This window comes from Mytilus galloprovincialis, chromosome 4 (genome assembly GCF_965363235.1).
Source record: "Mytilus galloprovincialis chromosome 4, xbMytGall1.hap1.1, whole genome shotgun sequence".
NCBI classification, from domain to species: Eukaryota; Metazoa; Mollusca; class Bivalvia; order Mytilida; family Mytilidae; genus Mytilus; species Mytilus galloprovincialis.
The window spans coordinates 37,164,450-37,191,994 of NC_134841.1; the positions used below are offsets into that span (position 1 = coordinate 37,164,450).

The 27,545-nt window shown below is 31.1% G+C and overlaps 1 protein-coding gene across 1 annotated transcript; it reads right to left on the reverse strand.

Annotated features, from left to right (window-relative positions):
- Positions 1-1,847: 1,847 nt before the first annotated feature.
- LOC143072045 (uncharacterized) lies at positions 1,848-26,717 on the reverse strand. Its single transcript, XM_076246826.1, has 21 exons — positions 26,669-26,717; positions 25,459-25,535; positions 24,739-24,785; positions 23,505-24,405; positions 22,395-22,453; positions 22,080-22,151; positions 19,954-20,085; positions 19,436-19,546; positions 18,719-18,790; positions 16,657-16,787; positions 13,264-13,356; positions 11,120-11,206; positions 9,337-9,441; positions 7,595-7,781; positions 6,747-6,908; positions 6,141-6,223; positions 5,123-5,193; positions 4,394-4,578; positions 4,013-4,142; positions 3,527-3,600; positions 1,848-2,169 (listed from the first exon to the last, which is right to left on the reverse strand). The coding sequence occupies exons 1-21, from the start codon at positions 26,690-26,692 to the stop codon at positions 2,165-2,167; spliced, it is 2,808 nt and encodes a 935-aa protein (XP_076102941.1). The 5' UTR covers positions 26,693-26,717; the 3' UTR covers positions 1,848-2,164.
- Between the last annotated feature and the right edge of the window lie 828 nt (positions 26,718-27,545).

Below are 27,545 nucleotides of genomic sequence, written 5' to 3' on the forward strand. Positions count from 1 at the left end.
TTAAACCAGTTTTGCTTATTTTGTTACCGGGAACATCTAGATGTTCATTTGATTTCAAAATTAGTACTAACATTGATGTAAATGTATATTAAGAGTTTGGTGATTGCAAATTATAAAAAAAATAACGTTTTTTTCTTCGATCACTACCTCATTAGAAGTTATATTTCAAAAACTTCTGTTTAACAGTTCAACCAGAATGAATTCCATTTAGTTACTTTTTTCTATCTATAAATAATGAAATTTTCAAAATAGGTTATTAATAACAACCATATTATTAAGTACAATTATTCATTTTTATTTTTGTATTTGTCTATTTGTTTTGTTCGTTAGTTTTCGTCGTTTTTTTCAGTAGGGGAAGATTTTGTATTAACTCTATGAATATTTTACAAAATGGATTACTGGGGAATAGCAATATGGTCACGTTTGGTATTCCTCCGACCGACGGTTGATAACTGACCAAAGGGGGTGTCTATTTGAGTGTGAGAGGTGTATAAAAACGTAGCCACGTCTGGTCAGGAAGTGGCCGTTAAATCCAGTGCATCATGTAGACAGAGAGAGTGTGTATTGCTCTTTGTACGGTTAAAACCATTGAAACAAGTATTTGAGGGATCTGCAGGTAGTCTGTTGCAAACTGTTCTTCCCTATCCAATATATCCTCATTTTCTAATGGAAGTCTAAATGTCAGCCCTTCATCATGGCCGACCATTACTACAGGGCCTATGTATTAAATTTATTGTCTATTTGTTCTTCTAAACATTACATATTTGCCACTTAACGTAAAGCAAACAACAATGAATCAACCAATCAATCAATAGTAAAGTAGTAAACATGTTTAAAAAATATAGATATAGTCTACCAACCAAACAGAACTGTGGTTGTTGACATTTTTATTGCTATTTAGATAGTTGTTTCATTGCAGCCATACCACATTTTCTTATTTTCAAATTTTTTAATTTTCTTTCATAATAATAAATTTTACAATATGTTTCCTATTAAAAAAAAGTTATTGACCATTGGCATAGAATGCACGCACTTTTGTATAAAAAAGCATTCACAGTTCCAAAATGGTATTAATTACGTCACTTGTGAATGAACTTTAGTTTTAAAAGGTCATTTTGATCTTAGCATCATATGAAAGGTCATTTTTTTAACTTTTAATTGTGTACAAGTGCTTTAAACTGTGTAGATAATTGGCTTGTAGCCAATTCAGTACTGCTTGGTAGATTTTCAAACAATTCAATATGATGTTATGTTGTACAGGTAGAAACCAACCACTGGACATCATGAACAAAAACTGAACAGATCTTAATTAACTGCAAGCGTGTTGTCTAAACAGTTCTGACTTTACCGCAGTGGAAAAGTCTTGTTTTTATTGTTTTAATTTTTTAAAAGTTGTCAGATCAAATTGACGGTTTCAGATCAAAATTGTTTTTCAAAAGGGATGCAAACATTTTATTGATTATTTACATAAGCAAGAAGTTTAGGAGACTTTGTGTCAGGATCCTTCCACATCATTGTTTACAGTGAACTGCATATCTAAAAACGAGCATAAAAAATCAGGGGATTCTGATTTGAATATCTGAAGTAACTTTGTTTCTCGTGAAAAGACAGAAAAAATGGAGCAGTAAGTTACAAGTTCTAGTAATCCCACAATTAAAAGTATCTTGAATAAAAAGGAGTGAAAGAAATCACCTCAAACGAGTTCGTACTCAAGAAAGAAAACATGGAGTTCCTTCATAAACTCAAACGAATTCGTACACAAGAAAGAAAAAATGAAGTCCATTATAGCCTCAAACGAATTAGCACACAAGAATGAAGAATTAGTATTGGTAAAAATAATAAATATATGCTAAAAGAAGTGTTAATGTCATAAATACGAAGCAAAATGTGATTGGAACTTTTTGTTAAAAGATAAAATACAATTAAGAAGTAAAAATATCTAATATGCATGCAAATAATTATACATTGAAACATATCACACGGTGTTGGACATTGTTGACAGTCTTTGGTGACTAGAGTAATTGTCTTTTAGCATAGCGTATTGTTTCATCTAAACTGTTATTTTTAGTTTTTACTTCTTTATCTGCACTGTTGAAACTTATATGTGTGCTCATAGCGGACCAGAAACACATATGGTTGAGTTAGTCACTGTAATAAGAATTCATCAATCTGAAAACACAAGCAATTGTGACAATATATGAAACGTAAAGAATATAATACATAAACAATAAGTGGTTATTGTCTTTTCAAATCAACATATTATGTATCATTAATAATTTCTTGTTTATGAGTAGTATCATATCAGCACTCTATGATTGTGACCAATAAGGTGCATGTACCTTTAAATCAAATACACATTCAGCTGTGCCCAACCCAAACAAAAAATACCTAAATATATTATTTTAGTTATGTATAATGTTAAATAAAGGCAACAGTAGTATACCGCTGTTCAAAACTCATAAATCCATGGACAAAAATCGGGGTAACAAACTAAAACCGAGGGAAACGCATTAAATATAAGAGGAGAACAACGACACAACACCGAAACGCAACACACACAGAAACGGACCAAGCATCAGACAAAACACCACGAGAATAACAAATATAACATGAAAACCAAATACATGAATTTGGGATAGACAAGTACCGTGCCACGTCTTATCTCAATATCTCAAAAATAAGAGAAAACACAAACGACTCAACGTTAAAATGCAACACACACAGAAACGAACAATAATATAACAATGGCCATCTTCCTGACTTGGTACAGGACACTTTTAAAGGGGAATAAAAGTGGTGGGTTGAACCTGTTTTGTGGCATGCCAAACCTCGGACTTTAATGGCAAAGTTAAATATAACATTGAAATAACAACATAATATTACAGGACTACAATACAAATAAATAGGAGAACATATTAGACAAAGAAAAACATGATTAATAGATAACAAAAAGCATCAGGTTTAAAATTCAATACGCCAAAAACGCGCCTTGTCCACACAAGACTCACCAGTGACGCCCAGATATAAAAGATCGAAAGTGAAAAAAGTACAAAGTTGTACAGCACTGAAGATCAAAAGTTGAAAAGGTTTCGCCAAATACGGCTATTGCAAACAGTAAATTTTATAAAATGTATATATTTATATATACATTTAGTGTGCTAAATCATAGAGTGTGCTAAATCATAGAGAGTGTTAATCATAGAGTGCTGATATGATACTACTCATAAGTGCACATTATATATTTTAAGTTTTAAATAAAACAAAGTTTTGTGACAGTCAAGTCCTTGTAAATGATTTATGATTACTCTATATATGAGAAAATGTCCAAAATGTATAAGATATCTATATATCTTCCTATGTCGTTGGATTGCTGTTCATTGACGCATATTTCGCAGTTTCTTTAGGCTTGCGTGCTTTTTAGTTATTGACCTTTTGTAAGTTTATGCTAAATTTTTAATTCAAATTGATCTGCATAAAAGAAGGCGTTAAGAAGCAAATAGTTTATAAGTTATAATTACCAACTCACCTTTCCTTCTTGCAGCCATTTCTGTTTTATTATTGGCGTTTGCCTGTATCATTCTTGAAAAAATGACTATGTATCTAAAACAGTAAAATATCATCATCATACCGAGTATATTTATATTCAGATATAATCGACCTTTCGTGCTCTTGATTGTTCTCTTTAAAGTTGATTTCAAAGCTCATAAGCGTTTAATGTTTTAGTATCGATTTTATCTGATGGCGGTTATTCAAGAAACAAGAGTCATATGTTCTAAACTGGTATTTCTTTGTTCTTATTGATATATATTGTGAAGTTTGAATTCTTTTTTAATTTTACGTTTGAACCCAATCTAAAAGTCAAAATATTTTACATGTCGAACGTGCATTCTATAATCTTATGTTGTTCTTGTTAGGTATTTCACAAGTAAGTGCTTATTTCCTACACATGCATGGTTAGAAAATACCTCTTACATTTTAATATTTTTTCCTCAATTCTAATAGATAGACTTACGTCGTACGATCCATTTCGATAATGATTTTTCCTGTTTTCTTCCTCTGATATGCTTTTTCAATCTTCACGTTTATTCCGGATGGATATTTCATCCATTGTGAACCTTTTTGGTATTCCCATATGGCACTGACTTTTAAAAAGAAGAAACATAGTTGTAGTATAAGATTTTACCGGTTACATTTTGCAAATACCATGCATAATCTGTTAATTTTATTTGTTGTTGATAGATATAAGAAGATGTGGTATGAGTGCAAATGAGACAACTCTCCATCCAGTCACAATTTGTAAAAAGTATACTTATAAGTACTTAATATATGTTATTTGTTTTTCTCTTTTATATTGGTATTTATAGCATATAGAATTCTTGTATATTTGTCTCACCTGAAGTGTCTGAATATAAAGGAATAAGATAATCCTCTTTTTCACATTCATTTGTGAACATAGTTTCTGAAGTATTTCGATATTTTACAGGTTCTGTGTTCCTAAACCTTTGTTCAGAATGAACAGACCTTTTGCTTTCCACATACATGTATGGCATTCTATTGGCAGTTTTTGACAATGTATCACTGAAATATCGTACAAATAGCAAGATGACAAATTATTTATTTAATATCATAAAATAGTCATTTTTATTTTAACTTGAAACTTCAAATTAAATTGATAGTACATGTTAGACGTTATAATTATATCATTTTAAATATAAAAATAGGGAGATGTGGTATGGTTGCCAATGAGACAACTATCCACAAAAGTTCAAATGAATTACATGTATAGGCAACCGTACAACCTTCAACAATGAGAAAAACCCATACCGTATGGTTGTCTATAAAAGGCCCCGACATAAAAATATAAAACAATTCATAAATTGAGAAAACTAACGGCCTAATTTATAACAAAACAGTTTAATTTCTTTTTAATTTAAGTTCTACCCATTAGTGTAGTGTTGTTGTTGTTCTTTTGCATTGCGGGTAGATATTTATGTTTTCGTTTGCACATACAGTTGTCTATTTGTCCATTTCTAAGTGCCTCTTTCGAGTATTTAACTGTTCTCTAAAGATCATCGAGAAAACAATGATGAACTTTAAATTTACGTAAATATATAATATTTACCACAGCTTCACTTCCAAAAGTCCATTACATCCATATTTATATATGCCTACATTTTTCCTGTCCCATCTGACCTTAAAAATCAAAATATAAGTTTATACGTCAATCCTGGAGTTAAATATAGTTGCAATAGTGCACCCCTACTGACCGACTTGTTTTTGTACTCATAAAAAACAATATTTATACAAAACCAATAAATAATCAAAAAGAAAAAGCCTCTTGCGAAGTTCTCTAATTTCATTTTTAGATGTATTAATAAATTCCAGTCACTCAATAAACCACATTTAAATGACTGCTTACATCTCATATATCCCCAGTTAACTAGAGATTAAGGATACTATTGAAACTACAAAATCTGCTTCACACTTGACAGACAAAACGGACGAATTTCAAACTAGAATCTTTGACAAACGTGATAACGAAAACTTTCCAATGGTCAACTGTCATTTTTTCAGCAGTAACATGGTATTTGTCCAATCGTATAGCGTTAACATATCTTGGTTAATACGTGTTGTTTGGTATTTGGATTTCTATGTTGTGATTTTCGCCTCATTTTTAAGCTCATGGACGTTCGTACTTAACATCGATACAAAACAATTATAAGTTTGTACCAGAAAAATAAACTGTACAGGAAAAAATTGTTTAGCAATTATTTTTCTATGACACGTAATCATCAAATAGGATATAATATTTCAACATGATCTTTACTTCGAAAATCTCCGATAAATATTCTTATAGTCTTTATTTGAATATTTAAGATTATATGCCTCAGTTATGATAGGTTTATGTTATTCATATTTCACGTATCAGCTGTTTTATCCTAAATGACCTAAGGGAATTGTGCGTTCGTCCTTAAGGTCAACATGTTTATTCTTGTAAATTTTAAAACACATCTAATAAATAAATCCTGTCTTCCTAACATTGAAATATATATTGATAATCGATACATTTTTAAATATATCAAAATAGGCATGCACGATTGTGTTATTAGTAATGGATGGACTCATTGAATAAAACTCACAACTACTTTCCCTTCTTCGTTATTCAATACTGTTCCCAACGTTCCTATACCTCCGTCATGGTCTCCATATCTCCAGTCTTGCCCTTTATATAAATAAAATCATCATGGATACTGAACCAGGATTAAAATTTTCCACGACAGACGTGCATTCTGTTTACAAAAGACTCAAAAATGACGCTCGAATCAAATTATTTTAAAAAGCCAAATAAAATGCGACGTGGAAGAGCAATGACGACCCAAGTTCGAAAAGGTAAGCTAAGACCTTCTATTCATGTGGTAGAAAATGCTTAGTATTTTTAAAAATGTCAAAGTTTGGAAACAGTTATTTTTCTAATTATGACCATATCAAATTCAGTTAATACATTTTGTACATGCATGTACAAGAACATTTCAATATCAGGCTAAAAGATTACATAAATTCTATTTTCTCTTTCCTCGTCAGTCATTATAAAGCACATTGCAAAAACATTAAAACACAAAAAGTTGCATTAAAACTGATTACGTTTAATTAAAACAAAGATTTTGATCTTGTTGAATTAGGTAGACAAATTTAATAGTACTGTGGACATTTCCGTTGAAAATGATATCACTGCATAATTTATTCACCTCTGACAACTCTACAACCCACTGCTATCATCTCATCGACCAGTATTCTAGGTTCATTGACTTTTTTTATTTGAACTCGATCCATCTGTTCATCATACACATATGGATAGATATTTCCATGGTCCCATTCAACTAGAACCCATACTTTATTGAAAGACGAACCTAGAATAAAAGCCAATAATCAAAAGAATGGATAAAACATATTGTTTGAAGATTTATTGTTCGCCCCTTTCAGCACTTTTGGCAATATCTTGACGTCAGTTTTGTCTGTTTTTATTGGCGAAGGAAACTGTGTTGCTGAAGACAACCACCGACCTTCGGAAAGAGAACTGGTAATCTTAGTTAACTAAGATTTGAGTAGAACGCACTTGCCACTTGTGGGAGTTTAAAGCCACAACCGCAGTGTTGACACGTTATTGATACAGATGATGAATCAGTTAGACCACCCGGCAAGTGAGGCATTATCAGAATGTATGAAATGTAAAAAATGAATTAAATGAATAGGAATTGAATTACTAATATGATATTTAAATTTTATAGCTTTGAATATCACCTCATACATGTATTCGCTTAAAATAGTTTTTTTTTTCGGTTTAAACATTCAAACTGACCAATTATTGTTATAAGCTGTGTTTTCATGTCTTAATAAAAAAACTTTAATTTTGAATGTGAATTTGTTTGTTTAATTAAAATTGAGAAAGGAAATGGGGAATGTGTCAACGCGACAACAACTCGACCATAGAGCAGACAACAGCCGAAGGCCACCAATGGGTCTTCAATGTAGCGAGAATGTATGTATATACATTGTATGTATGTAAGTTTGTGTTCAATCTAAAAGAAATGCATACTGTCTCGATTCTTTCCAACGACAGTCCCTGGTAGACCTAAATCTTGATCATCGTAAGTCCAATCCGGTCCTCGTCTTACTCTATCTCCTAGTTTAAGTGCGTTACAGTTTATCTCCACATATAGACCTCGATTATAAAAAAACTTTAAAGGATCGCTGTAATCTTCCACCATATCTAGACAGTCTTCCTTAAAAAGAATAAGCATATTTAGTTAGTTTTTTTCAACTCTCTTCATTTTTTTTTTACTGAATTCAGGGTACAATATTTCATGATTGTTTAGTATGCGTATAAAAGGAAAATATGTAATTCTTAAGAAATCAAATTTTGATATGTTTAGCGTATTAATACTTCTAGATGATTGAATGACAAATCTTTTGTGTTTTATATGATTTAGACTTTGTAAAGCATGTGTTCAATATTTTTATGATATATGATAGTGCTAATTATACGTCTAATGATGTAGTCTTTTCTTAATAAGTTTTTAAATATTTTAATAGTGTTTAAGTATTTTGTTAAACATATCTACCTTCCTTTCAAAAGTAAGATTTCCTTATTGAAATGAAGACATTTTTATATACATGCATTTTGTAACAAACAAAGTTAAGGATCATCAAGACGAATACTGCCATTGCAACTTCAATTCAAACAATTGGATTTTCGTCGAGAATGATAATAAAAATCTACCATTTTCCCATCAAAGGAGAAAGTATAAAAAGTTAATATTTAAATCACCTGAATTTAAAAATCAGAAGATATACTAAGTAACAAGTCTTTGTTATAACATTCTTTCGATAGTTACAAGAAAGAAGTTTGTCAGATATCACTATCGAGATCTTTCAAATTTGTTTTTAAAAATTTTGTTCGGGCTTTAACCGCCTTAACTGCAAAAACTGTTATGCTAGCCTCACTTTTGTCATCAAAATTTAGATATGAGCAAAAGTCTTACCTAAACAAATATTTATCTACAAAAGGTCTAATAAAACTATGTTTATGTTGGTAAAACTATGTTAGTAAGGTTTCGGATCATAAATCATATTGTCGATTAAACCAAATACTAAGAGTAAATAAGTATAACAAATATACTAAGCTCCAAGGTAAATTCAAAAAAGGGATGTCCATTAAAATGACAAAGGTTATCAACCAACAGAAAAATCCCCATTCGTGTCAAATTCGTCTATTTTCATAACTATGCCGATGATATTATAATAAAGTCAACATTAATATACTAAAAAAAATAATAATCAAAGCATACGATTACAGTTTAACATGTGTCAAACTTAGATGCATAATAATATCTTCCGGAGATTGTAAATCCTTTAATACATGTTTTTGTACGATCACACAAGTTGGTAGCGGTGTTGAAGAATCTCGCTTTAAAGGAATATCAATTAAATCTATATAAAAATAAGATGTGGTATGATTTTCAATGAGACAAACTCTCCACCAGATGCCAAAATGACATATAAGTAAGCAACTTGTAGGTAACTGTACGATCAGCAACAACGATTACAATCCATGCCGCACATGAAGCTATAAAAGGCTCCGAAATGTCAAATGTAAGCCACTCCAAAAGAGAAAAGTAACGGCCTTATTTATAAACAAAACAATAAATATGATAGACAACAACAAACGACAACCACTGAAATACTGTCTCCAGACTACTTTGTTTTAGAAACTTGGCTTGTGTTATAAAATGTGAAAACCCGTCGATATGATAAAATTAAATTATGCCAGTATCTTACGTATGTATCAAGAAAGTCTGATCGGTTTGATATTATCCTTCTAATATCATCTCTGCTTTGATTCTTTGAATACCGTATTTCCGATGCTATAGTAATGGCAAGAAGCTGTAATGTAAAATTATAAAAATAATTGAAAGTTGGAAAACAAATACCACAGTAATTAGAAATCTTGCAGACATGATTAGGTCTTTTTATTTCTAAAGAGAAAAACATTGGTCGTTCTTTTCATTTGAAGATTGAAAGGAAAATATTTTAAAAAGGTGGGTTTTTATTGAGAATTTAATAAACAACTAACTTATTATCGTGACAACAAAACACTGCTTTTACTCTTTTGTGTCAAGTTTATCTTTGGCTCAACCTTATGCAAAGTGTCAACATCAATTTATTACTCTACACCTTTCCAACTCCATGAGTAAGTTGACGCAGGGTTAAGATTTTGATGTTTTTTTTAATCCGACCAAAATATTACAAATTTCACATAGAAATAGTTGTGATATTACTATTGATACAATTAGAAAATATAAATTCATTTTGGAACATCACATCAAAAATGACGAAGTATTGTCTCTTTAAGTATGCATTATTTGAGTTGTCAAATTTTTAATAATTCTTAACAGTTTTAAACATAATTTACTTTGACCGCCACACATGATCCAGAAAGTTTTTGTGTCTAGGGATTCAATATCATCATTGGCTACTTTTGGTTACAGAACATTTTGGATCTAACATGTAGGTTGCGGCCAAGGATTTCCTCAAGGTTAAGGAAAAGTGCACAAAAATCATCGCATGATCCATTTAAGAACCAAATTATGGCCATTTTAAAAATTTATGATAAAGTTGAAATTCAAGGCCATATTTGGCCTAGAGTGAACCTTGTCAAATTCTGTAGACTGCTAATTTGTTTTATAAATGATTGAATTTTTTAAAATATGCTTTTCAAGAACGAATATGCATTTTCAACGAATAAAACATTATTGGTGTATTACACCTTCTTAGAAATATAGACTTTCAATGATATTAGGAGATATAGATACCTGATACAGAAATATAAAGTTTACGGGACTTTCATATAAACGAGGACATTTATTTATTTAACTTTCTATTAGATAAAAACTTAGATTTTAATGGGTGGAATAAATAACAAAACATAATTTAACAACAGATTGTAATATGACAATTATTTTATTAATTATCAATTGTCACGAAAAACGAGTAAGATCACTTTTTTAAACTCTTACATGTTTTGAAAATATTTGATAAAGACTATGAAATTATTTTTTTTATAGTGAAATATTCTATTTTTTTATAACCATTCTGGTCACATTGTGATAATCAAGGTTCTAACTAAAGCAGACAGAGTTGACCTAAGATGAATTTTGTTATTCTTTTCATGTCCCTTTTTGGTCATATTGCTTCTAGCGTGTCTACGAATTATTACATCCCTGCCATTCAAATGTTAAGGCTTGATTGTTCCGATGAAGGTATTCCAGAAAACGTTTCGGACAAGCGAAATTTATAAAGTGTTATTTTCGTTTATAAATTATGGTATGAGAATCTTGTAGTTGAAAAATAAAAACTCGATATATTCTTTTGACTTTTTATTATAGTTTTGAAAATGCAACCTCTTTCAAAGAATGGTTTACTTTTATAAATTGTTATTTGGATGGAGAGTTGTCTCATTGGCACTCACACCACATCTTCCTATATCTATGAATAAAATCCTAAACAAGCGACGAAGATTACAAATTTGGATGCTATATAAGTAAATGCTATATATCCTTACCATCACTCGAGATATGCTGATTAAGCGATTCATTTCATTGTCTTGTATTCTTTTTCCTTTTGTTTTTCTTACAGCTTGTTCTAAAATCTGCAGAAAAAGATAAATCTTCAAATCAGACCATCCTTTTTGATTAGTATCATAAGATGTAACAAATATTGTTTGCTGAATTTGAAGTGATAATAAGTTTTAAAGGAAATTCAATTCTCTATTGGAATCATGCAGATCTTTCATAATCCTACAAGGTCATTTGTCTTTTTGTCGTTTTTTTTTTTGCTATAACGTCAATAGTCTTCGACTAGTGAGTTTGAATAAACATTTGGTATATTCCGCCTCATTTTTACAAAAGTGAACTAATTTACAAACATTCTGAAACCAATTTATTTAAAATACATGTAAGTAAACTCAAACATCACACCTCTAACTATATAGGTGCCACTAGTTGAGCAGGACGTGAGTTATCTGCCTCAGCACTTGACTACATCCTCGGTTTTTGTTGGGTTTATGTTCCCTAATCTATATGTTTTTTTATTATAGTGTTTTGTGTAGTTTGTTGTTTTGTATTTTTCCTTGGCCATAGTATTGTCTGTTCGGGTGATGTTATGATTGAGGCTACTTGTTATATTATCTCCTTTTTAAACAAAAATGACCCATGTGTTTAACTATAAAAGCAAAATTGCATTCCCTATTTTTATACATGTATTCTCTACAACAACGTCCTTCGTGATAACATAAACCTTTCTTAATTTGAAAAATTAACTCATGTAACATAATAAGCATATTTTATGTTGTTACGAAAAAAAGCAATATACCGTCAATATATCCTCATCCAAAATGAAATTATTAAAACATTTCTGATTAAATGGTAAAACTCCGAGATGCTTTGCTATCACTTATCTTGCTTTGTCAATCAATGAATTCATATGTTGGACGTAAACCTACGAGTGGAAATATACCTCGTACGAATAAAAGAATAATTATAAATGGAGATGCGAGGTTTACTCCAATAAGACAGAAACGCAACAACAAAAGTATTCTTCATTGTTGAAGGCCGTACGGTTGCCTATAATTGCTTACATACACTTTATTTGAACTTTTGAGGAAAGCTGTCTTATATCATGTATATGGAATCATTCCACATCTCTTTTTTTGTATTAAAAAGACATCTAGAGGGCAACATACACGAAATCGAATTTACTGAATTACGGTAAAAAAAAACCCGCACAGATGTTAGTTAGGTATAATAATAACTCAAATGCTTTAGCTGACGTTGTGTCTTTCAAAGCCTAGTCTCCGAATAATTTAGTTTATCTTTTTTCAAATTATCTTTCAAGACAGTCATGTGAGACATTTAACATTTAAAATGACATTTTATAAGAATTTTCGATTTACACTTTTGTATAAATTTAGGTGACAAAGTAAGGTAACTGACAAAATCTGAGGAAATCGGACGAACCCCAAAGTCAGCGAAATCGGATTTGTTGACAGAGAAAGTGTCTCCTTCTATGCATTCACCAACCAAGATGCGAATCCACAATCAAAATGTTACGATTAGGAGTAGGACCCAATCGGTAAACATTTCAGTTCAGATGACCTTAGGATGTCAAAAGATTTGTTTGATTGATTGTTAGTTGCTTAACGATCAGTGGCAAACATTTCATGCATGTTCAGAACGAAACAAATTAATTGTTGACCAATTCTGATCGGACGTGGCTGCGTACTTGTACATCCCACATAGTCAAACAGACTCCACTTTGGCAAGGGTTTTAATGCAGGTCAGAAGAAGACCAAGAGTGACGACCATATTTCTATTATCCAGTCACCCTTGGGGCGATGTCAAAAAATGAGTCCTCCGGATCCGTCAAAGGTGGACATGGTATGTCTTTAGGTCTGCGGTATACAAATTTGTCAAAGACGTTTTAGGATATGTAAGATCTGATTGACCAGAAATGAACATAGGACCGAAGCGGTCCTAAATATGCAGATCAACCGATAAAGGTATATGACTTTGTATTTTGCTGGATTGATAAAAAAAGAATTAAGTTAACTTGAAAAGCAGTAAAACAATTACTCAAAAATAACTTGTGTACAGGTTACGTCCGTCTGTAACAACAGTTTTTATCAACATAACTAGACAATGTTCTCACACTGTTGCACTGATCTCCGCCAATAGGAACATAGAATATTCTTGTGGTGGAAGAAGTTAACTTGTCAATAACAGCATTCACGTCGCAAGGTATCTAAAATAAGATAAATAAAATAGATTAAACAACTTTCGAGACATTTGATCGTCGTCGCAATAAATAGCAGGACGACAGCAACACTTTTCAAATCTCATTATACAATACAAAGAATAAAACGATTCACTTCCCTAAGATCATTGACAATAGATAACACCGTATGCTACGTTATTTTTAAAGGAATATATATATATATATAATTATATGATAAGTACGTCTAAACAAGTGACAACAACTCTACGACAGATCTAAAGGTGATACACGGCTAAAAGCACATATTATATTTCTAATTACATGAGTTCGAATCCCGGCGAGAGAAGAACAAAACTTTGTTTCCTCAAATTTGCAGATTTAACATTGTTGTGCTGATATTTAGAGTAATTATATATATAATTATATATATTTTATAAATACATTTGTGCAGCTTTTCTAAATTTTCCACTGTCTGCATGTCTATAAATTATGAATATTTTGGAACATTCTATTCGCACGTGTTTTACCTACTTAATTGATAAAGCGTTTAAACTTGATTTAACTTAAGCGCTATGCATTACTTTTATTTTAGGCATTGCATATAAAATATGTGTGATATGATTGCCAATGAGACTATTATTCACCAGAGACCAAATCATGTACATGGATACAGCTACAGGTTACCATACGGCATTCAACAATGATTAAAACGAATACCGAAAAGTAAGCTCTTATATCCACAACATGACAAAATGAATCACAATTTATCAAAAAACAAACGGCCTCATAATGTACAAAACAACAAATGAAATACACAAACGATTGACAGCAACCGACGGCAACACATCAACTAATTATAAAGACCCGTTTTGCATTACTAATAACAAATACTCGGTCGTAAATTAAGAAATTATGAAAACAACTAAGGTTCCAACTAAGTCGGACAAAATTGATTTTTTATGAATTTACATATTCTGTTAAGGTCCTTTTTGACCATATACATGCAAGTCCTCACATTGTAGCCTGTTTACGCATAACAGGCTTTCAAATTTATGTATCAGGGTTTTTCATGAAGATAAATCCAGAAAAGCGCTTCGAACGGACGAAATTAATAAGGTGATTTTGTTTTCATTTTCTATCACTGGGTCGATACCACTACTGGTGAACTGTTCGTCTCCGAGGGTATCATCAATCAGTAGGCCGTGATAAACATATAGCTTTTAAAGTTGGCACCAATTTACAGATCTCTGGAGTACCTGATAAAGATAAATCAAGCGATTCGGACGCAAGAAATTTAAAAAGTGTTTATTTCATTTAGAACATGAAAATATAGATTTCGAGAACTATTTCAAATTTGCATCATTTTAATGACGTTTTGAAATGTAAGAAGTCAACAATTTTAAATGAATTTCACAATATTGGTGATGTTATATCGCCACACGTACGTCATAATATGCACATTCCTTCATAATAAAGAAGACAAATAACTATTGCTAAATTTATGCAGTTTTCAATTCGTTTTCCTTCCTGGAATCATCGTTTGCATCGCATAATCAACAAATAATTTAAGGGAATTTATAACAGTTATAATTATAATCTCCCCAATTTTTTTTGTTTAGTGTGAACGTTCTTTTTCGATTAAACATATTCCTAATGTAAAGTTTGATATAAAATAAGGACAATCAAGACATTTTTACAAAATATACAATTTTGTCATTGATGGTTACCATGGAAACTCGTTAATTGACACCTTTGTTTTAATTTTCTAAACAGTGTTATAGCAAGAACAATTTTAAGAATATGCATTGCAATTTATTAATTTGTCATTTTTTTTTTGGCCAGATAAGGGACTTGATGCTACTTCTACTTTCATTAATTTTATTCGATATGATATCAATGTGCATTTGTTTTAATTTTCGATTGGTATAATGATGTTTTAAACTGACAACGACGCAAATGTTAAGAAGGCACTATTTTACTTATCAGATGAAATTTGTTATATGGTTTTATTTTATTTAATATTCTAAATCCAATACGCTTCCATTGCAGAAAGAAGTGCGCGATCATTTAGTAAACTGAATATAAATTTCATTAAATAGATGTGTAAACAGTATCTACATCTACATGTATCTCGTTATCTATTTGGAATAAGTTTTTTTTTCTCTAAAAGGGTGTTGATGTATTACATTGTATTTGGTAAAAGGCAATGCCAGAGAAAAGCAGGCAGAACTTGAAAATCTTGTTCTACAAGATTTTTTTGAAAAACACCTTTCTGCATTGATTGCACCTTGCTTCCTTGGGAAATATCGTTTTTAACAGTCATATTTGGTTACCATGTTTAGAAAATAGATTTCGATATTTCAGTAAATTTGCCTGCTTATATAGTGAAATACGGATATTAATTTCTCAACAAAAACAGCCTACAATAGAACAATTAATACATATTCTAAAAGATGACCATGAAAACAGCAGGAAATGATAATAACAGCTCTGATATCTGTTGATATGTAAATGTTTTAATGCGGTAAACTGTCTGGAAACAGTAGTTTATTTTCAACTTTTTGGTGTTTAGACATACCAAAAAGTAATGCTCTTCAATTTAAAGACCGATATAGTTTGTGATGTTTTGATGAAAAATGAACTTCTGTTGTATATGTTTGTACATATTTGAACATTTTGATACGATTTAACAAACGTATATTACTTTGTGGTGTTGGGTAACTTATTTCCCTCACCAGGAGAGTGTAACATGTACAGGTGATGATCAATTCCTAGAAACAGTTACAAATTCTGTATAGCATTAATTACCGGAAATATGGTATATGAGCGAGTAATAGCCATACGTGAGGAGTTTTTGATGATTCTGTGGGGAATCATACCGTTTGCACCCATCTTAAATGCCATAATTATGTGCATGTGGAAAACTGTAAAGGCGAATCACTTGAGGCAGATGATAGATATAAAAGAATTATTTGCGACAGTTATACCGGTTGGCACAGGACATAGTTTTAATTTGTGATGAGCTGTAAAGGGGGTTCCTGTCAATGGGAAATTATGGAAGTTTGAAATCTTTTGTGGGATAAATTGATACAAATAAACGAGTTCGAAATTTCGAGTTCGGCGCAATAGAGTCCTTAAAGAAGATGTAATGTATTTAAAACCTCACACCCTTGAGATTTATCTGAGTCAAGCTTTTATAAATACACAAACTAATACGATCCAAGTGATAAGTTCGAATATGATATACAACAATGTACCTTATATATCAAAACCACCATTTTTCAATGAATTATCAATCACAAATAAAAATAATCAATCTATACCTACTCGATCATTCTGTAATGCAAAAATATAATTTTCTTTATTTTCTGTAGTTACTTTACATTGTTCTGACGATCCATTAGTGAACACAATCATATATGCCCGTATCACAACATCTTGGAATCTGCCCGAATTACCTGTAAATAAACTCATCATAGATACCAGGATTGAAATTTCATATTTACGCCAGACGCGCGTTTCGTCTACAAAAGACTCATCAGTGACGCTCGAATAAAAAAATATTAAAGTGTAACAAAACAATTACTTCGATCTAATTCGAATGATATTACACATGGGCAATTAGTTGTAATAAGGATAAGAGACCTACACCGGCTGTTCAAAGAAAAAACAAACAACAAGACAAGCCGAAGCTCATTCACTGTAGTAAGAACAGTCCAAGCCTGGAACTTCGTACGAGACAGAACGGATGCTGTAGTCACCATCGAGGTGTCCATGTCTAAGATAGCCCATCAATGCTAGACAGGGATCCTTTGTATATAATTGTACTTGTATGTTTCCTAGAATTTTTAGATGCACATTGGCTAGAGAAATACACATGTGTATACCTGACATGAGTAGCATAACAAAACTTGAAACAGTCGGCAACGATTCCTGTTCTTAAAAAAAAGAATGATGTCACTAATTAATTAAGAAAAGATAAAAAAAAAAAAAAAAAAAAGGTAAACAATTCATTAAATTGACCTAAACTCTGCACATCACTGATCAAAAGTGCAATTAGAAAAAAGAAAAATAACAAAAATATCGAACTCCAAGGAAAATTCAAAACGAAAATTCCTTAAAAGTTTATCAAATGGCAAAATCAAAAGCTCAAACACATCGAACGAATGGAAAATAACTGTCATATTCCTGACTTGGTACAGACATTTCCTTATGTAGAAAGTGGTCGATTAAACCTGGTTTCAAAGTTAGCTAAACCCCTCACTTGTATGACAGCTACATAGAATTCAATTTTTTGACAACAATATGTGAGCAAAACAAACAGACATTATAGGTAAAAATGTCAAAAGTTGGGGTATAGCAGTCTACATTATGTTAAAATCTTAATCACCGTATAAACAAATAACTGTTTCAATAAAGAAAAATAGAATGGCACATAGACACTCTATAGACCAAGTTCTTAAGCAAAAAAGAAAGACAGGAATACAACATGTACAAGAAGCAAGATTTTCCGGAATATTAAGAAATTTCGGTTCCGGATAAAACTTCGTTATTACAACCAACGCAAGTCATAAGTCTAAACTAATACAGGAAAAAAGAATAATGAAACTCGTCAAGCCTGTTATTTGTTAGATCATATAGCTCCACCTTCACAACCGAAGTGGTTATTCCAGCCTATAATGCATGAAGCCTCGATAGAGTCGATTCTATGACAGTTTCAGTGAGAACACATATGATCTGACATCCCCACCACCAATGTCTAAATTGTCCAAGAGATTTGAAGACGCGATTAACCTTGACTGACTCTTCCTGACTTCAGACTTAATTCAATAGTACAAGTATTATACATATGAAAACACAGCTAATATAATTTTATGAAATGCTGCATCACTGAATGCATGTATTTGTTATATGTTGATAGGGAGAAAATGTTTTCAACATTCTTATATTTGCAATTATAAATATGAGATAAAACACACAACATTATGACAAAAGAAAGAAGAAAAGACAATCACAGTACGTACTTAACAGAAAACTACATATTCGGCTACAAGAATAACGCAAAAAAAAACCGGGATGAACTCAGGTTATCTGAAAGAATAAGCAGTTCCTGTTTCAATGGTTGCTCCAGTCATGTTTCAAATATCATATTAAAATCAATAAATGTGAATGTATTCAGTGGTTTAGTAAACGATGCATGTTTTTCGTAATGAAAAACACTTGTAACTGCAATTCGATACATCATTTTTCTAAGTGGTATTTGATTATTCAATATTGAGCAACAAGTTATACATATATAGAACAATTATAAGACAAGTGAATTTTCTATGAAAAAAGTCTACTAGATGAAATGACAAGCCATAATGGAACAAAAATAAATTATACTTACATGCAGAAACACCAGCATAACCAACCAGAAGTCCCGCTATTATTGGTGCATCTCCATCCGGTCTTAATTGTCCTTTAACATGTTTGAGTTAATAAAAAAAAATCATGGATCATTCTGTGAAAGTACATTAAACTTACTCTATACTTTTTAGCAATAGATACAAAGAAAAAGACAGGTTACTTAAGGTATGAGAGTTTCGCCTTTTAATTTGGTTAAACTGTTCAAACTTGTTTATTGCAATATTACCTTACGGAACACCTTGGTTCAACCCAAGTTTTGATGGGGTTCGTGTTGCTCAGTCTTTAGTTTTCTATGTTATGTTTTGTATACTGTTGTTTGTGGTTTTGGTCGTTTTTCGTTTTTTTGCCATGGAATTTTCAGTTTGTTTTCGACATATGAGTTTGAATATCCCTTTGGTATCCTTTGCCTCTCTTTTCATTCCTAAAACTACCCATTGTTTACTGTTTTAATCAAAGGAGTAAATCAAAACATAACGAGTAAAGTTATTCGACAGAATATACGCAAGGTTTTGTCATATTGGAAACATTTTTTTCTTCTAAAAAGACATAAAACTAAATAAATTCAGCAATTTCCAAACAATCTTATTGAATATCAGCATTGGATGCATTTCACCTACATGTAATTGTGTAATTTTTTGTTTGTACTGGGTTTAAAACTGAATGAATAATTTAAGATACCAGAGTTAAATGAAATTACTTATCAATTCTATGATTAATTCATAATCAATTGTTGATTCTTGTATAAGTCGAGTTTGTCGTCCAAACACTGCTAAACCAATGCCATTTTCCATCCCGCCACTTTGAATTCCTGTAGAGAATCTTAAGTAGTAATTTTTTTTAACGAAAAAAGTGTTCATCTCAATTCAGTAATTTTATAAAAAAAAACTATTTAGAAATGTATAATCAGTTGAAACTAATATAAAGCTTTCAAATTAAAAGGGGCAACCGGATTTAATTTAATTCATTGTTATGTGTTGCTTAAAATGAATAATACGATTAAACTCAAATGAGAAACAACAAAAAAACAAAAAACCCAACTAGATATAATTGTTTTAATTATATTACTACGCTTTTTAATTGTATGTGAATGGTATTGGATTTTCTAATTCCACAACAATATTGTTTGTTTATTTTTATAATATTTTTTTCTAATATAATTTTAGCAGGTACTTTATTCAACTCAATCTTATTTAACCATTTATCATTTCAACTCACCATACACATACTGTAGAGCAGCTGACTTCAATTTCTGGAAATACCCTGTCATACGTTCAGATGTATCTAATACCAAAATGACGTCATGACCTCGCCCCACTTTAACTGCCCCTGATCTTAATCTAGCTGAAGCTAAACATTGTCTTTTTTATATTATTCATGTACATATCAAAGTTTAATACTGTATATCCTTAATTTTGTTAACGACGATTTGGCGACCAATAGTTTTCCAAAGCACTTAAGAATTTAGATCATATATCAATTTTGTAAAATCTTTTGTGTATGTCTTCATTTACATTATCATATAACTATGTAAGGCTTATGTCCAACTATATGTTGAGGAGGACTCCGTCTCTATTTTTATGCAAGTAAAGACATTTATTCGAATACACTGTGAAATATTAAAAAAAGAAATGAACAGAAGATTATTTCTTGATGTTTAGATGTCTTTTCACTATAAGCGTTCCTATCTCATTGAAGAATACCGTCACATCTCCGTTTATTCATAATAAACGGAAACGTTCATTTGATAAAATAAAAACAAGTCTAAATATAACAAGAGTACACACGCTGAAATGTCTCACTTTCTTTACTGAACATTGATTTTATGTTCATAGTCCTAAATATAAAGCTTTACTACAACTATCACATAAACTTAAAATGATCCAAGAAGATGAACTCAATGTCAGATAAACCAAACTGGAAATACATGTACATCTTACAGTCATTCCATACACATGATACACCAAATATGCTTTAAATATAGTTGACCTATTGCACATAGTATCTAAGAAATAAATTTAACCAAGAAAACTTAACATTGATCAATGAAACATGAAAATGAGGTCAAGGTCAGATGAACCCTGCCAGAAACATGTACACCTTACAATCATTACATGCTTTAAATATAATTGACCTATTGCATATAGTATCTAAGAAACAAACTTAACCCGGAAAACTTAAGATTGCCAATGAACCATGAAAACGAGGTCAAGGTCAGATGATAATTACAAGACATTTATATCCACCTGACAATCATTCCATACACCAAATACAGTTGACCTATTGCTTATAGTATTATAATAACAGACCAAATAACAAAAACTTAACATTGAGCAATAAACCGTAACAAATGAGGTCAAGGTCAAATAAACAATGCCAGACTGTCATGTACATCGTAAAATATTTTCATACACCAAATATAGTTGACCTATTGCAAACAGTCTTTGAAAAACAGACCAAAACACAAAAACTTAAGTTTTATCACTGAACCATGAATATGAGGTCAAAGTCAAATGACACCTGCAGTGGGACATGTACACCTTACAATCAATCCATACACCAAATATAGTATACCTATTGCTTATAGTATCTTAGATATGGACTTGACCACGAAAACTTAACCTTGTTCACTGATCCATGAAATGATGTCGAGTTCAAGCGAAAACTGTCTGACAGGCACGAGGACCATGCAAGGTACGCACATACCAAATATAGTTATCATATTACTCATAATAAGAGAAAAATCAAGAATACTAAAAAAAATAACTTTTTTTTCAAGTAGTCACTGAACCATTAAAATGAGTTTAAGAACAATGGACATATGACAGAGGGAAACTTCATCTCATAAGGCATCTGTATACAAAGTATGAAGGATCCAGGTCTTCTACATAAAATATTCAGCTTTTAAGAAGTTTGTTAACGCCGTCGCCGGATCACTATCCCTATTTCGAGTATTCTGCGACAGAAGTCGCAGGCTCGACAAAAATGAGGAGATGTGGTACGATTGCCAATGAGACAACTATCCACTAAAGTTCAAATGAAGTGGATGTAAGCAATTATAGGCAACCGCATGGACTTCAACAATGGGAAACACCCATACCGTGTAACATTGATGTCATGGTTCTACCAAATAGTGCTTTGGATACTGCTTCATTGACGTCTACCAGGTCGATCTTTAACGTAGATATGACGATTCGACCTACACATATATTTGTTTATTAAATTGGAAAGGTTTGGATGTTTTCCCCTATTTTACCAGTAACTCTTTCCTGTAAAATCTCTTTTAACCTATGTTCGCCTGTATACATTTTACACGTTAGTATAATTGATGTCTTAGTACTTACCATATGCTTTGATTTGTTTATAATAATGATACCATTCTCTAACAGTTTTGGGTTGATCAGCATTGAAAAGTCCTACAAATATATTTAATGAGCACATTTATTATATTAAAAAACGAGAAATCCAAAACTTATCCGATAATTTAAAATTAAAGCGAAGTATGCGTTTTAAAATATATGATTTTATAACAAATCATTATTAATGAATTATTTTTGATTCAACATTTGAAATAAGCATAAAACGATTAATAAATATGATCAGTTTAATATTTGTTCATTATTAATTCTTTGTCGAATAAGTATCTTCATCCTACATACTTTCATCATGAATGTCATCCTCTTGTCTTCTTCTTTCAACTCGTCTGGAGGAGCTGTATCTAAATAAACGTTAACATATTCACAATATGATTGCAATACAAACAGTATGTCCACGCTCCGCTTACAAAGATCTGCTCAGCTTACTCTGGTAACGCTAAGTTCTACGTCCTGTTTTAAAGAACTTTAAGGATCCACTAGTTTTGTCGTAATGATAAACACCTTAAAAAATGTAAAGGCTCTAATTGCATTAGCTGATTTAATAATCCCAGAACAGACAGTAGAATGAAGTGTTGTCAGATCCTTGTAAGTAAAGATTTATACACGGTAAGTAAAATTTTTAATTTTTGTGAGTAGGTCTAAAGCCTATATACAATTTACAATGTGCCGGATGTAAAAATATCATGCCATGTCTGGTCAGTGTTTTGGTTAGATGTTTTTCTGCTTTGTATCGATCAGATGAGTTAAGCCTTTTTCAACTGATTTTTACAGTTTTTTCCTATGTTGTACTTTTTCACCTCTGTCCCAGGTTAGCACGAGTGTTGCAGTCTTCAAGCATGTTTAACCCCGCAGCATTCTTTGGGTGCCTGTCCCAAATCCGGTGCTCGTAGTTCAGTGGTTGTCGTTGGTTCCTGTCTTTAATATTAGTTTTTCGTAAATTGATTTGTTTATGAATTAGGCAGTTTTTTTCTCAATTGAATTGTCTCATATTTTTCATGTCGGGCCCTTTTATAGCTGACTGTACAGTAGGGGTTTGTCTCATTGTTGGAGTCCGTATGGTTGCCTATAATTACTTACATCAACTTCATTTGAACTTTGGTATATAATTGTCTCATTGGCAATCATACCACATTTCCATATTTCTATATTAAAGAGTTTATGTTCTCTTCAAGGTTTTTCGGTTTAATTTTTTTTCTTTTCTTCTTTGTTTTTCTTTAACCGTTTTAAATTTTGGCTGTCAAAACTTTATGGTCAATCGTACATGATGAACACATTGTAGAAAAATGTACTGTGCACATAAACATCCTAGTATATCATACAGTACGTAAAACAAAAACACTGTAAATACGAAGAAGTATTTATACTTTGTCGATAGTATGTTAAGATACCTACGATGTTGATGAGGTCATCATTGATTTGACATCATCTGTGATTTGTTCTGTCGGTTCTATATTTGATACAATCGTTTCTTGTCTTTGATGGTCCATAGAGCAAACGTTTTTATCAATTTTCCCTCCAAAACTTTCCTGGTTATTATGAAAGGTAACACGGTTGTCGTTCTGTATTCTCGTAGTTTTACTTTTAAAGCCATATTCTTTTTTACGAATCCTGGTATGTAACATAGGTATGTTACCGGTTATCCTTTCAAGCGATCGTCCAGCGCTGTTTTTTTTATTTAATGTGTGTAATGGGCTGTCTTGTTCGATTTCGCTTTCATATAGAATACTGCCATCATCACCATTGGAAATCCGATATTTATTTCCGGAAGTGGAAGCATGTGAAACTTGTAAGGTATCACTATTACTTCCCAACTTTTTAAAGTACTTTGTATCATTTGGTTCACTGATAGACTCGTAAGGTTTAATGTTGAACACATTACATTTTACTGCATTATGAGTAAGTGGTGATACTTTTCTGTCATCAACATTGTTGACGGGGTGATAATTGATATTAGGATCACCGCTACAACATCCATTGTCTGGTCTATACTCTGTGTTATTTTCCTCAGATGCTTCACAATTTTCCCTGCATGGTATATTACAATTTATTTCTGATCCATTGTTTTCCAGTACACTTAATGAATTTTCACACCATTTATCATTAGTCGATATATCAATAGAACCCTCTTCACTTTTATCTTCGCCAAAGGCTGTCGTAATCTGCAGATTATCTACAAGTGTCTTCAATCTACTAGTTTTCATTAGCAAGGCTAAAATCTTCTTTCTTACAGTGTCTAGATTATTGCCATATTCAATGGATAAAGTGTCAACTCGACTCACGTGTTCTTCCAATTCTAAAAACACACATGTTTAGATGAAATTTTGCTTTATGTTTACCGTTTGCTGTATGTGTACCGAGTAACGAAATATTGTCCTGATTGTTACCATTTGAGTTAATTGAAAGTGTTAAATTTTCTTCAAATTCAAATATTTAGTATTAAAATGATTGACTCATCAATAACCAACAATTAAATTCAGCAAACAAATTGAAATTCAGTTAAATGGAACCTAGCATTCAAATAAATGTGAAAAGAGAATGAAAAAAGAAGAAATGAAGGAACGAAAAATAAAATAACGAAATTGCTAGAAACCAGGTTTTATTGATAAATAGTTTTTACAATACTTACGTAATATTTCTTTTGAGGCAACACCTTGTATTGAAGTACTACTCGTGCTAAAACATTGACAAAAATTAAATGTATAATTAAATACACTTGACGTGAGTTTTATGAATTTCCCCGAAACAAAAGCAAAAATTGAAAATACATCGCTTGCATTTACCTTATTTCTAAATTGATGTTAAAATTTGATGTTTTTAGAGAAGTCATTTTTAATTGTTGTTTTATCTTTATTACTTTAAAAATTGTAACAGTTGAGACATAAATAAACCTCTCGCCATATACAATGCTCTCCATCAGTTTTCCGAAATTCTTCAATAGCCTACTGTCTACACATTATATTAACTATCACACATTATAATTTCTTATAGTGCACATATACAGTTGTATATATTTAACAGCACATTTTGATGAAGTACATGCGCACACCCAAACGTGACAGAATGTTTAACCTGGTGACGGTTGTCATTCAGTGTAAGAATAAGAAAATATGACTAAATAATAAGAAAATAATTCAGTTTCAAGTAATCTATCTAAATATTAATTAAAAATGAGAATCTTTTAAAATGTCGCGCAAATTTATAGCATGAAAAACTGGAACTAATTTTAATACATAATTGTAATGAAGAAAATTATCGATATTTTTTTTTCAATTTTGCAATACAATTGTTATCATATTTAGTATAAAAAATGCATATTACTTAAAGACGTATAATTGCAGAAACTTACCTATTTGATGTCACTCTGTTCAATATATTTGTTTGAGCCATATCTAATTCGTGTATGGTCTGTTTCATAGCAAGAACCTTGAAGAAAAAGAAAAAGAACAAGATAATTTAATTTAACTTTATAAAATTAAAGATGGTGTAGACATTCACAATTGAGATAACAGTCATACTTTGTTAACTGATGACTATATTAAATGTTTGAACTCTTTCAATGAGAACAAGAATAAGATACCAAAAAGCAATTCAAAATCATAAGTCGATGACAATTTCCGAAGCAAGCTCATCGGCTCCAGAACTATTTTGAAATTTTCATTTTAACGATGAATTACATTTTTACGAATTTCAGTTTTGATTTGAAGATGATTCGAAGAAGAACAGACAAAGAATAGTCGACAAAGGGAGGGTTTAAAATGAGAGCCGGTATTTTTCTTGACCCCAAAAATTGCCAAAAATTAGTCTACATGTCTTGATAAGTTTAAATTAATAGTATAATGATGCATGTGACCACTGTTGAATGTTTATGAAAGACGTCTGATAGATTACATGTACACATATGAGATATTTTATATATTTTGAGAAATCTGTTGATGTTGATGAAGCCTATTCATAGCTTAAACTTGATTCAACTTTTTCGTTTGTATTGTTTTTACATATATTTTATATTGAATGTAGTTTTTTTGCACTGCTAGTGTTTATAGTCTCTCATAAGATATCATTTTAACGTGTAGTGACTTATAGCTGTTTCCAAGTCTAACACCTGAAATCTGGTGAAATAACAACCATAACATTTTTTTTTTAAATTGACAGGAAAATTTTGAAATAGTTTTCTCTTAAAATATAAGAATGTAAAATTTAAAATACTGCATAGTCATTGTGATCAATCAACTGTTCAAACCATGAATAACTTGTACAATCTAAACAAAAACAAAAATCAGTTTGAGTCACGAGTTTTTCTGAAAACGTAGCAAATTCGTCCCCTGAGTAATACAGAGACCGATAAACGTTTATATCTGATGCTTAGCAAATTGGTATTTGAAAGCATTATCATCTTTACATTTCCATTGTTCAAGTTCGATAAAAACGTTGTACAACATTTTCCCCTCAGGTTTCTGCATATAATCACATTGAAATAAAGCTTGTAATATATTCTAAACCGACGAAATAACACAAATCGATACAATCATCATATCTTGTATTTTTTAATATCAAACCTTTTCTTTCATTTGGCTCTGCATGTTCTTTATTTCCTATAAAAAAAAATCAGTTTTATAATCTGAAGAGTTGGAAAATAATACACTTTGAATTTTATCTTTGTATTGATAGTACATAGGATCCAAATATATATTCAAGAACTTGGATTAATTCTAATGACGATAAAAACAATTATTGTAAACGAGGGATAAATGAACAGGTGAATTTGAATAACAGGGGATTGGTATAACATAAAAAAAAAAGAGATTTGAATACAGTTTCATTTAATTTCATGGGAATAATTTTTATTTAGTTAATAGAAAATGTGTTTTTGTGAATAATTGATACCATGGTTTTGACAAAGGCTCAATACAACCCTACATACATTTTGCACTTCGTTGAACATTTGAATTCGTGGTTTACCTACATTTGTGTAAATCCTCGAAATTCACGAAATAGATGTCTAACGACAATACAAAATCAACAGTCATATTGACTGAATATGAGTATAAATAGACAAACAAATGAAATATATAGAAAGGACGTTTAAAGGGCAACCAAAACGTCATTAACAATAGAAAAGTGTCTATGACATATATATTATAAATAAAAGCCGTCAATTACTAATACTGTAGACAATTTGTTAGAAAAAAAATTCTTAAGATATTCTATTATCTCCAAATCAAAGTTTGTAAAGGACAAAGTCTCATAACAGACAACTCTCAATGATCTTCATGACTTAAAATATATAAATCTCCATGCTGCTGATTTGAGTACGTATTTTGAATTACTCAGTCATTTTACATTTATTTTTAGAATTGGAATGACATACTATTTTAATATTGATTGATTAACGAATGCTACGGGTTGCATTTCTATAAATATTCTGTTGTGAAA

Bases quoted from the DNA above. Each gene is read 5' to 3' on its own strand.
- LOC143072045 (XM_076246826.1), bottom strand. From the start codon at position 26,692: ATGCAGAGCCAAATGAAAGAAAAG. The intron at 16,788-18,718 runs GTAAGTATAATT...GTTTATTTACAG, and splicing joins TTATGCTGGTGTTTCTGCAT to GTAATTCGGGCAGATTCCAA. The intron at 11,207-13,263 runs GTGAGAACATTG...CTTTTTCTGCAG, and splicing joins GCGGAGATCAGTGCAACAGT to ATTTTAGAACAAGCTGTAAG.